The sequence below is a fragment of the Erpetoichthys calabaricus genome, chromosome 18, assembly GCF_900747795.2.
Source record: "Erpetoichthys calabaricus chromosome 18, fErpCal1.3, whole genome shotgun sequence".
Lineage (NCBI taxonomy): Eukaryota > Metazoa > Chordata > Cladistia > Polypteriformes > Polypteridae > Erpetoichthys > Erpetoichthys calabaricus.
Window position 1 is genome coordinate 28,315,745 of NC_041411.2, and position 13,124 is coordinate 28,328,868.

Consider the following 13,124-nt stretch of genomic DNA (forward strand, 5'->3'; position numbering starts at 1 on the left):
TTTCCATAATCAGGAAGTCCTGGCCGGGTAAGTGCCCCAGCTGTCCGCCACACTACTTTCAGAAATTGAATGACAGCACAAAACCAGATTTTGTGGTTTTTGGCATGCATGTTGATTTGGTTCTGAAACAAGAAATATATTGTATAAACTATCAACACTAGAAACTCATAATTCACATGTTGTAGTACATACAGTAGGAGTTAAATCTTTGGCCACCTATAACATCTGCACTGCAGAATATCCCCTTTCAGTCTCAAAATGTTTTGATAGTTGCACATAAGACTGGAAGCCTACAGATTTAATACTTTTGTACCTCTAAACCATACGATTTATGGAAGGCAAATTGATTGTCATTATGCCTTAGAATACAATTAAAAGAATTTTGTGCTAGCCCTTGATGTATGGAAACAACGATCACATATCACAAATATAGCAAATGGTGCATTATTACATAGCACAAAAGACGCAAGTCAGTAGGCCGCAACATCTATAGCATATTTTGTGAGCCCCAATCTGGTGAGATGGCTTGGCTTAAGGTCTCAAAAACGTAAGGTGCTGAGCTAAGGTTTAAACTAGGGTCATTTGTTTTGACACAAACCTTTTGGTGTGAAAGAAGCATTAAGTACGTTCCAGGGAATTTGTCCCAAATCCTACCCGCTGCCCTCCCAAATAAAATTCACAAATAAATTGATGATCATTTCACAAGTCCAGTCTCCAAAAATACATTTTTCAACATTATTTTTTCCAAGCAGATCTAACTGTAATTAAGTAAATATGCATGAGAGTATTGCATAATTGTTTCTATTTGACACATGGAAATGTGTTATGTTATTTTGTTAAAGTGACATGTGTTAAAAGGAAAGCCAATACTGGAAAGGAAAAGTGAAGTGCAATTCCTGTGGATTTGCAGAAACAGTGTTGCCAGTCCAACGCATTACTTCTAATATATTAATGTTCTGAGAGGTTCAAACACTTATTACTTTATTGATGAAAGCCACGAATAAACAAAGCCATGAACTATACAACCGCAAAAAGCAAAGAAATTAAGTCACATTTACAACCCAAATCACACACAAATAGAGAACTACAGGCTGAATGTTTTAGGGGCATCTTTAATCGCTTACAATTCATCAGCAACTGGAGGGACCTTCTGGCTTTACTTGTGCATAAGAAACTTAAAGGAGACAGTTACAATAAAAAACATTTCAGCTGCATGTCTTTCCTCCATGATAAGTTACACAGATTGCTGAAATAAGCCTCCCATAAGCCCCTCCTCAAAAACTATGAAACCATACCTGTAGATTTACAGTTGGAGAGATGCGAATGTCAAAACTAACATCTATATCAGAAGGGATCACGTTGTAGGACACACCTCCTCGTAGCATGGTCATGTTGACAGTTGTAACATCACCCAATGTAAGACACACGTCACCATCTAACCTACAAAACACAGAAGGTAAGCCATGTTTGTATTTGCTTAAAAAAAAAATTAATAATTTAATATATATTAATTATACCTGGCTCTTCTGTTCTATAGATTTTTTATATGCACACCCCATACTTCCTCTTATTCACTCACACAACACCACAATTTGATTTTCTGATTTTCCATTCTTTTAATTCTTAACCTAAAAACCACACACCTTCTGTCCCAGATGCATGCATTCTCTCCTTATCTACTGTACACTCTGTTGTTCTCCCGAGTTAAACATCCATTCTCTTTTGCTAACTTTCTATGTCTAAACATGGATAGTAAAAATGTATATGGACACATCAGCTGTTACCCTCTTGACCACACTGCATGAATGCTCTCAACAACTCTTCCCATTTCGTGGTTTATAGCCAGACACCAACCCCCCAATGAACGTCGAGCCCTCCAGCTTAATAAATCTCATGCATGGTTCTAACTCCAATAATCTTCTTCTTGCATAGTCTACCAATCCATCTTCTATACATATTTATAGTGGACATCAAGCCCAATGCATTCAAACCTGCCTCTGCTAGGGGTTTTAAGGGCAAAACAGGGCAGTGTTCTCAATTCTTCTTACCTGCTTTTCTCCTTTTCCCTGAATTCCAGAAAGGAATTTATAATTCTTTGCTATGGAAAGGAATAATAGGATGTCAGTTGTCAATAAACATCAAACCATACAAGGAAATACGGTTAAGCAAGTGTGAACATTGTAGTGTAACTTATAACTTAGTGAAGTGTAGCGGATACAAACGTTACAACATATCAGCTAGTTCATCGCCCCTACTCATTGCACTACAAACATCTGCTAAATGATGCACGATGTAGTTGTCAAAGAGAATTGTCATCCAAAGATTATAGCAAGACATAAAATGTGACCAGTTGCATATTTAATTAAACAGCATTATATTTTCCATTTGACATGATCAATACTATAGACAGGCAATGGCTACCAAATGCAACATTTTGTTCAGATCAGGGTGTCAAACTCAAGATCCTTTAGGGTCATAGTGACCATCTAATTAATAGTTCATTGAAGCCAACAGAACATTTTATTTTGCCTTTATTTCATTTCATTTGCTTTTTATTATAGATACTTGTTTCTACCAGTAGTGAAACAATAACGAGATGCCACACTAGCCACCAAATGACCAGCTAACCCAGGAGTCTCAAACTGACTTCCTGCTGTGCCACCATTTTCCTCTTCAAACAAATCCTTAATTAGAAGCCATTTGTAGCTGTTAAAGAAGCACGTTATTTATTCCCATCGTTTGTTCCTGCTCTCACTTTGCCAAACCTTTTAACACCATCCCAGTGTTTTGTGCACCAGAAGAGAATCTCTCGGACTTTCACTTTTCTACTTTCAAATATTTTATTGAAACAGATACTGTTTGATGGACACATGCATGCAAAGGACATCTCCGGTTTAGCTGGTTAGCTGCTGGTTAGGGAAAAAACAAGCAATTAAGGATTATGAACCATAAAATGCAAGAAGTCTATTCCATTAGCGGTAGTAATTGCGTACTAATTAAGAAAGCAGCTCGAGAGAAACCTGCAGCCACAGTGGCCTCCAGCATTCAAAGCAGACACCCCTGGTTCAGGCAGTATTTTTCAAATGTTCATTATTTATTCTTATATGATTTTAAAACATGAATTGTTTGCCTTGGAAACAGCTGTGACTGTGTTATAAATACTACGACATTAAGACTATTCTAGGTCTTACACCCCTGAGAATGATACTCAAAGGGTTCATCATAGTGATACCACCATCCCATTGGGATAGTGGATTCCAAAAAAACAATCAACTAGATAACAGTGACCAGGCCCTGTCAGTTGTTTTGCAGCAGCATGCACATACTTCAGAAATAAGTAAATCATTTAAAAAAAATTTAAAATCTTCCACCTACATTAAAGTTAGGCACTACCTACCACCTTCTCAGCTGCTGTGTTCTCAACAAATCTTGAACCATGTCCAGGGCTTCCAGTGCACTTTACTGTGATCCCTGTGAACAGAAGGAGATGCAAGATATATCTGGTAGTACTGGAACACCATGTCCTATCATGCCTAAAGAAAACTACACCATGATCTTCATGAATGCATTAACACTATTAACATGAATGCAGACACGATTTCTAAATTACATTAAACATACAGGAAATCCAAGTTAAGTGAACACAGATAACGCAAAAGTTTCATATTCAATACTATCACCAGCCGAGAACTGAACAAGGGTCCAAGATCCCTTAGGGACTGTCTGTTACACAACTGTGCAGCTTGAAAACAGAATTAAAAAGGATACCAAAATATGTAACTGTCTAATAAAAACAAGTTCTATTCAAATATTTCAAAGCATAAATGAGATTTCATTTTGAATATCACGTGTACAGAACAAGTGGAGGTGGAAGCAGCATGAGGATAAAGACCGAGGAAAGCGAATCTCCTCAGTCACATGCAAGTTGTCAAAATTCATAAAAGCTATTAAGAAACTAAATTAAAATTCTTTCAGCTAAACTGTGAAATGCACACTCAAATTCCAACAAATTTACCATGACAAATCAGAAACAGAAAAGTGAGCCTCTAGGACAAAATGAGGTTTTTAAAGAAGCTTCTGTACTGAGCGAGTTCTCATGCTTTATATTGCGATCAGCGCTTTCATCTGAATGAGAAGCCACTTCCCTTTCTTCAAAATTGATGCTAAAACTGCTTGTGTATTTTCTTTGTTAATGTAAGGTGACCTTGCAGCGTGTTACTTTACCCTAACTAATAAATCTAGACAGTGTGAATTGTATTTAACAACTCCCCCCAGAACTGCTTTGTCTTCCTGACCAACTCATTAAGAGCTCTCTCCCATTTCATTGTCTTTTTAAGCTACAATAAACATTTCCAATATAAAGTAGCAGTGATTTTACAGTCTTCTTCAGCTTCTAAATGAACACTCCCATGGATTTTTATTAGGAGAAGTATAAATTATACACATGTACCTATGTGTACTTGTTTATAATGTATATTGTTTAACTTAGCTTATTTATGTTATTTGTATATAATGTTGTGAGAGAAGTATGTAAGAGTTGTACAGTATATGTATGAGGGAAGTGTGATCGTGGCGAGGTCTGTGGTAGGACTGATGGATGCATTCAATGTAGATGTAGGATTACATCAGGGATCGGCTCTGAGCCCTTTCTTATTTGCAATGGTGATGGACAAGTTGACAGACGAGATTAGACAGGAGTCCCCGTGGACTATGATGTTTGGTGATGACATTGTGATCTGTAGTGATAGTAGGGAGCAGGTTGAGGAGACCCTGGAGAGGTGAAGATATGCTCTAGAGAGGAGAGGAATGAAGGTCAGGAGGAACAAGACAGAATACATGTGTGTAAATAAGAGGGAGGTCAGTGGAATGGTGAGGATGAGGGAGTAGAGCTGGTGAAGGTGGATGAGTTTAAATACTTGGGATCAACAGTACAGAGTAATGGGGATTGTGGAAGAGGTGAAAAAGAGAGTGCAGGCAGGGTGGAATGGGTGGAGAAGAGTGTCAGCAGTAGTTTGTGACAGACAGGTATCAGCAAGAGTGAAAGGGAAGGTGTACAGGACGGTAGTGAGACCAGCTATGTTGTATGGGTTGGAGACGGTGGCATTGACCAGAAAGCAGGAGACAGAGCTGGAGGTAGCAAAGTTAAAGATGCTAAGATTCACATTGTGTGTGATGAGGATGGACAGGATTAGAAATGAGGACATTAGAGGGTCAGCTCAAGTTGAACGATTAGGAGACAAAGTCAGAGAGGCGAGATTGTGTTGGTTTGGACACGTGCAGAGGAGAGATGCTGGGTGTATTGGGAGAAGGATGCTAAAGATAGAGCTGCCAGGGAAGAGGAAAAGAGGAAGGCCTAAGAGAAAGTTTATGGATGTGGTGGGAGAGGACATGCAGGTGATGGGTGTAACACAGCAACATGTAGAGGACAGGAAGAGATGGAAAAAGATGATCCGCTGTGGCAACCCCTGACAGGAGCAGCCGAAAGAAGAAGAAGAAGTATATGATGTTGCGCTCTGCTATAAGCATCTCCACAGCCACTATGTTAAATTCCTGTACATTAAAGTACTGGCAAATAAAAGAGATCCTGAATTGCAAGATTTGAAAAAGAACAAGACATGTGGACATAACAGAAATAATGAACAAAAAAGTAAAGAAAATGAGAAGGATCAGAAAGCAGGTGAACTATTCAAAATATTTGTCACTAGGTGATGGACACGCCAAGCGCAGCAGATCAGTTTAAAAGGTGGCTGTTCAATTAACTTCATTGCATATATCTTACCACTTCCTCTGAAAAAACGTGGCTGCCAGTTCAACCTTGCTTTGCAAAAATTGACTTCTCCACATACAGTGCTGTCAAAAAGTATTTGCCCCTTCCTGAGTTCTTATTTTTTTTCATGGTTATCACACTTAAATGTTTCAAATCATCAAACAAGTTTAAATATTAGACAAAGATAACCCAAGTAAACACAAAATGCAGTTTTTAAGTGATAATTTTATTTATTAAGGAAAAAAAAACTATCCAAACCTACATGGCCCTTTGTGAAAAAAGTAATTACCCCCCTAAACCTAATAGCTGGTTGTGCCACCCTTAGCAGCAACAACTGCAATAAAGCGTTTGTGATAACTGGCAATGAGTCTTTCACATCGCTGTGGATATTCAGGCTATTTTGCTTTCATGAATACATGCAAGTATCAGGGTCAAACAAGAATGTCAAGATCCTGTATGCAATCTTTTTTTCAAGAAAGTCAAAATGAGTTCAGGCTACAGAGATTTTACAACAAATCACACTGAAGGGTGTAGTGCACTTAAATTATATATTTTTTTTACTTACATTGTTGCAATCTGTGATTAGCTCGCTCCGTTTTAGACAAGAGGAAGAAATGCGTCTTAAATATTCACTAAAGGCAACACCTCATTTGAATAAGCTGTTCAAAGTGATCTATGACTGGCTGGTTCCATTTTAAAGTGTAATATGATTGATCAGCAGAGGGAGTCATCTAAAGTGATCTGTAACTGGCCAGCACTAGCACTGATTTCCCTATCTGACTACCTTGCTAGCTACCTTTACTTAACTTAATGGAGAGTGAGGACGTCTTTATTTAGAGCCACTCCTGGAAGCTCTGCAATACCAGGATCAGGCCTTGGCCCACTGAAGCAAACCCCACATAGCAGGACCAGCATTCCCAAACATCTGCTTAATATTCAGCAAACAACCTCAGAAGAGGAAGTCCATCAGATATCAAACTGACAGGAACAAGGCTGCATACAAAATTACAACCCAGTAAATACCACGATACTGTGTTGGCTAGATATGGCCCGACTGCGGGGTGGGGCTCGAAGAAAATCGCTTCTCACATATCACACTATTACAGTGGACATTAAAATAATAAAATATATAAGAACTTGGCTACTTTTACAGAGTTTATACCTTACTACCCATCCTATTCTGCAAGCCACAAATAAACTGAACTTAAGCAGTCTTGAGCTACCAAATAAATATTTTCTGCCCAAACGAAACAAAAAACGGTCTGCTTACAGCAGACTGCAGCCATCTTACTCACACCATGGGTTTCTTTCTCCATAGAACACTGTATACTTATCTTCAGGATTTGCCAAACCTAAAGAGAAAAAAAAAAAACAAAACATCAGAGGGCAAGATTGCCTGGGCTGTTATTCAAGAATTCTCAATCAACCCAGAAACACTAAAGGTTTTCAATTATATAACCATACAACACTCCAGAATTCCACAAATATCTCTCTCTGTTATAAAAGATAATTTTGAGACGATATGAGACTATTGCCAAGAGATTTTTTCAAGTCCCGCCATCCTCTCAACCATTTCCGGTTTACAGCCCACACCCACAGTCCTCTCACCTCTCATTTGTGTGAATGCTTTTGTCAGACACAGTTCCTGCGCTCTTAGCTCTTACAAATTTTTACGTTTTCCTCACTTTCAGTGCCCAATAAAAGAAGACTTATTATGTCCAAATCTTAATGAAGAATTTCAACCCGAAGAAGGGTTATCAACAGAAGAAATGAGTATAAGGGCAATTCTAGCACCGAAAAACGATGAAGTGAAACGAATTAATGCGAAAATTGTCAATCGGTTACACGGCAAATTGTTCAAATGTGTATCGATAGACTATGCTGAAACAGTTGGTGGTGATAGTGCAGAAGATGAAAACATCCACTTACAATATCACGAAGAATATCTACAAACATTAACACCGTCTGGCCGAATTACTGTTGAAAGAAGGATGTATTGTAATGTTATTATGTAATTTATGTCTAAATGGGATGGGCTAAGCAATAGGACAAGATTAGTTGTATTCAAAATTGGTTGATCAATTCTGACATGTTGTTGTGATGTGAGATTTTACATATAACTTGATAAATATTTTGTATGTCTTTATTTGTAATTTAGGCAAAGCAATGTAATTTAGTGTTTGTTTACCCCCCAATTAGGAATGGGTCTGTTTGAATTTTATGACAGGATTTGGGGGATGTGTCTTAAACCAGTTTGCCGAGTGTTTCTTCGCTAAAGTCATTTCTACCCCCCACAAGTAGGCTAAGGTGTACTTTAACATATGGTTTAGGGGCAGGTTTTAAGATGTTCTATTCCCCCATTGGTCTCAGGTATGGCTGTTTGGAATTGGCTTGTCTCAGAGGCCTTTAAGTACCATGATGTCCTATTGGCTGCAGGGGTTGGACAGAACATCTATAAATGTACGTGTTTAATCTCACAATCTCTCTCTTGCTAACCTGTGATGATGTAGAAGTATCTCTCTCTTACTAACCAACATCTGAAAGAAGCATCTCTCTTGCTAACCTGTGATGATGAAGACAACACAATGAAGAGCACAGCTCAGCAGCCATTTTGAACAGACATGTGGCTGAAAGCTGAGCACCAATGATGCCTTAGCTAGAGACATTTAAGTAACTACAAGCCTGTGTGCCGCCTGAACTACATATCACCATTTAATCAGGTTGTATGGTTGCCAATATTCAAATGTACTTTGCATTTTGTTATTATTTATGAATATTATCAGTAATACATTATTTTATATGTAACTTAACTTCTGCTTGTCTTTTTACTATATCTAATTGCCTGAGGTTATAGATATAGAAGGGAAGGTGGGGATAAGTTATATACAATAATACCTTATAAACAGTGGTAAGTCTGTGAGATTTGGCATTCTAAAGCTACATATTAATAATACAATAAGGGAAAGTAGAGCAATATATATTACTCTACCAAGACAAAACACATGTAAAATTTTAACAGGCGACAAGAAAGGTAATTTAGTACATCTTCCACAGAAAACATTAAACACCAAAAGAGATCTTGATTTTATTGATGGTATTAAAACGTTTACAAAATTCCGTTAGAATAGCTTTTGCTATGACAATTAACAAATCACTGGGACAAACATTTGAAAAAGTCGGTTTATTTAATAGACAGAAAGAAACGATATTCACATGGAACATGGAATCAAAATTCAAAGCGTTATTGACAAAAACTTAATTCCAAATATTGTTTTTACTGAAGTTTTACAGTAAAAGCGTAAGTGTAAAAAGTATTTGTGTGTTAATTTCAAAGCCAAACAGAACAAAAACGTATAACGCAACGGATACCTCTATCGCAATATGAAACATCATTTTCTGTCAATTTATTACATTTTACTGTGGTTAATTGCTCGCTGTAATGTAAAATAGTTAGTTCTATTATGCATATGTAAGTATTCCAATGAAAATAACAATCTGTTTAAATTGTACATCCGCTTCCCCATACGGGAGCGGCAGAACTGCGAAGTGGCTAGCACGTAGCATCCGCACAGGGGTTGGTGAGCGAAGCGAGCAGGGGGCAGAGCCCACTAGTCTACTTAAATTGAAACTTAAATTGTTTTCAATTTTACAAAACCAATAGCTTTTAACTAAAAACTGGCACAACACCATAAGAACACATACAGACAAGTAAAACAGTACCAGGGTCTTAAGATTAGAAAATGAGCAATCACTTAACACTTCTCATTTAAAGGGTAGGATCCCAAAATGCAGGAAATAAATGAACAGGTCTCTCTTTAAGTCATTTCCATGCATATTGTATATAATACTGTAACTTCCTACCTTCGTCTAGGGAAAATCCAACATTCAGGGCTTTAAACTCCGGGTGCTGGATAAAGGTTTCCATACCTTTGTGACCACCCACTTCTTCATCTGAAATACAGCCATAAGAAGACAAAAATTTAAATTGTAAAGATCTTTGCTACATCTCAGGTTCACCAATACATTTATTATTTACAAAACCCTCTGACAGGTGCCCCAATAGGGAAACACAGGGACAGTCCAAGATGGCTGAAATACTGCCAAGGGGCATTAAGAACAAAAGTCAAGAAGAGAGTCTGAAAAGTAGTTATGTAGGGGTATAAAGATATTGACTTATAAGTGGCAGAAGTAAGGTTTGTAGTACAGCCCCATCTGTACAGGGCGACAAATACGTCATGGCATTAGCCTTGCCCTTTTAAGAGTAGCTGGGGCTCAGGACAATCACCCGAGGTTAGTGATAGTGGAGGAGGCTCTATGAGTAGGCCCCCAGGATTTTCAGAGGTCCTGCATTACAATGCTAGTAATTTGAAGTTTCTACAGTACAGCAAGATATTCCTTTTCAATGTCCAAATGAGCGTAAATCTAGAAGGCTAGACAAACCATGCGCTCAAAAGGCAGTAGACACGAGGTTAGTGGGTTGAAGAGAAACCATATGGGAGATCAAAGAGAGTGTATTGGATTTTGTTTAGGAAATCCCACAGACAATAAGGTTTGTCATTTTCTCTTACTTTAGACATTTGTCTCCCTCTGTCCGCTTTCTTTGCTGTGTGTTTTATTTTCCAATGGAAACCTTTCTAAAACTTCTTTTTGGCTTTCAATCGACTTTCAGGGACTGCTCATAAGCACCCCCTCCTTTTCAATACCTCTAAACCCCAAATAAATGAATCTTGGAGGTTCCAATCAACAGTTGGGAAATTTGCATTGGCTTATAAAACACCCCACCACATGTACACTAAATATTAACAGCCTGGTCTCAATGGGCTACACATTACACCAAGAAAGGCAAAAGATTAGTGTAACACCGAGAGTCCATGGAAGAGCTTGGAGAATAGGGAACACCGCAGAATCTCAGCACACAGACAGAGGGGGTCAAATACACACACACAGATAAACACCCTAAAAATGGACAGTACTTGGCTACTACATTTTAAAAGTTGACTATAAAATAAACATAAAAGGATCATATAACCTGGAACAAACAGGAGGTGAACAGTGCGAGCAAATCTCTTCCCCTCAGATTTCAGTTTTCTAATTGCTTCAATGTACCTGAACAAACAATTTCTGTTAAGAATTTTGTGTATGTACTTTTCTGATAGGTGTAACAGTAAAATAAATAAATAGATGATAAATAAATAAATATACAATGGCACTAAAAACAAAACAGCCAGCAATGTCACAAATAAAACATTAAAAAGCAGAATCTGTATTTCAAAGTAGTGGTTACCAAAAAAAAAAAAACAAACTACATAGCACCAAAAAATAGTATAAAATGCCTACTCATTAAACTCACTGGATGGTAACACACTTCATGTCCTGGGAACCCCTGCCATAAATATTCCCCTCTCCATCTTTGTAGGCAGCAAATGCATCATATTTCCAGTGTTCCTACATTAAAAAAACAAATAAATAATAAAAAAAATTAAATTCCAACCACAAAGCCATAAATTTTACCATTTTAAGAGATCGAGTTGCAATTTCTTTACAGAACAACAACTTGACAATCCTTTCCCTTGCTACTAGATCCTCTGTCATTGCTACAGAGTTTAAATGAACAGTTCAGGAAACAATCACTTTATTATTGAATTAGAAAAATAGGTGAATTTCCCAATCACTCTCATATATTTATATTAATCAATGTCAAGGAAAATTATGTTTTGAAACAACTGTTTCTCATCTTTTAAATTAGATACTCTAGATCAGGGGTGGGCAAAGTCAGTCCTGGAGGGCCGCAGTGGCTGAAGGTTTTTGTTCCAACCGTTGCTTAATTAGAAAACAATCCTTGCCAAACATTTAATTTAATGCCTTGTTAGTGCTTTTAACTCTGCCATGTCAAGTCATTCTCATATCCTGGATTTTTTTTTTCCTTTCTAAGAATATCATCCAAACAATTTGACGTCTGAAAATTCTCAGTCCTTCACTTTTTTCTCTTCACTTTCCTTGCAAATATTTCCTTAAACCAAATGGTGCACGATAAATACACACAGGTGTAAATGGAAACAAGCTAAATGGAAAAATGCTGGTTTCTTTTGTCATTTGCATTTTATTGCTAATAAGGAACAATTAAAAACCGAGAATACGGCCGTTTATGACTAAAAAAGCTACATGTGTTCAAAATCTTAATGAGTGAGACAACTAAAATGAAGCAGAAGTGTTACTTGACCACTAGTGGGTTGTAGCCACTGTGGCCCTCCAGGAATGACCTTGCCCACCCGTGCTCTAGATCTGTGCTCTGCAACCGGTGTGCCACGGCACACTGGTGTGCCTTGAGCCGATACAGGTGTGACGCGGTCAAATAAGACAATGTTCTAACTAAATAATATTTCAATGGTCCTCCTTAGAAACACAATAACGAGAATACGTGCAATGAAATATTCGCGTAAACAGCCTTTTAAAGGTTTCATAATTTTATGTGTCATTTCTCTGAAATAATAAATCCCATCGCCTGGCGCCTACGACTTAGGCCCTATGTAGTCGCCAGACAACTCCGTAGTATGCTTTGATAGACAGAGCGTTCCGTGCCCTCACCTAGATTCAATTCAAGCCGACTTATTAGTCGTGCTACGTCGCATTCACTCGACTTGCGACAGTAGTTATCACTCATTACTATTAGTTGTGTTGCTGAATTGTGTATGGTTAACGTTCTTCGTGTGATTCATATTTAGTTTTATACCCCTTTAAATATGGATAAATTTTTACGTGGAAAAGATTCGTCTTCACGTACAGATGATGAAGAACCCAGCACAAGTGTTGCAAAAAAAAAAACAAAAAAGATTGTGAAAAGGAAGTACAGTACAACGAAGACTACATTCGATATGGATTCTCGTGGTGTGGCGACGAAACGGCTCCAAAGCCACAATGCATCATTTGCGGCGATCAGCTATCAAACGAGGCAATGGCACCCAGTAAACTAAATCGCCATCTAAATTCAAACCATCCCAGTTACGCCAAAAAAGACAAACAACTCTTGTTTTAATTAAAAATGATAAGCGGTCATGCTTAAAAGATCTTGACCAAGAACTTCGGGTTGCGCAGTCAAATATTGAGCCGAATATAAAACTTTTGTGTTCATTGAAACAAGTGCAGGTATCACATGTTATAATAATTATTAAGATTGCATAAAAGTAAATATAGTATAGTTTTTATGTATGTATACTTATAATAAATGTATACTTATAATAAAAAATGAAAATTTATTGTAAAATTTGTGTATTAAATTAATATCTATATATCAGTGGCGTAGCTGGAGATCATGATGCCCGGGGCGGTGAAAAATTTGACGCCCCAAAGCTGAAAGAAA

General features: G+C 37.6%; 1 protein-coding gene across 1 annotated transcript in view; it reads right to left on the reverse strand.

Annotated features, from left to right (window-relative positions):
- The window catches only part of LOC114668975 (aminoacylase-1-like), a 47,733-nt gene that overhangs the window by 13,645 nt on the left and 20,964 nt on the right, over positions 1 to 13,124 (reverse strand). The window contains exons 5-11 of the mRNA XM_028825031.2: positions 11,118 to 11,212; positions 10,797 to 10,873; positions 9,629 to 9,718; positions 7,063 to 7,119; positions 3,398 to 3,471; positions 2,049 to 2,098; positions 1,296 to 1,440 (exon numbers count right to left, since the gene is read on the reverse strand). Coding sequence (XP_028680864.1) covers positions 1,296 to 1,440; positions 2,049 to 2,098; positions 3,398 to 3,471; positions 7,063 to 7,119; positions 9,629 to 9,718; positions 10,797 to 10,873; positions 11,118 to 11,212 — 588 coding nt within the window. The remainder of the gene's footprint in view (positions 1 to 1,295; positions 1,441 to 2,048; positions 2,099 to 3,397; positions 3,472 to 7,062; positions 7,120 to 9,628; positions 9,719 to 10,796; positions 10,874 to 11,117; positions 11,213 to 13,124) is intronic.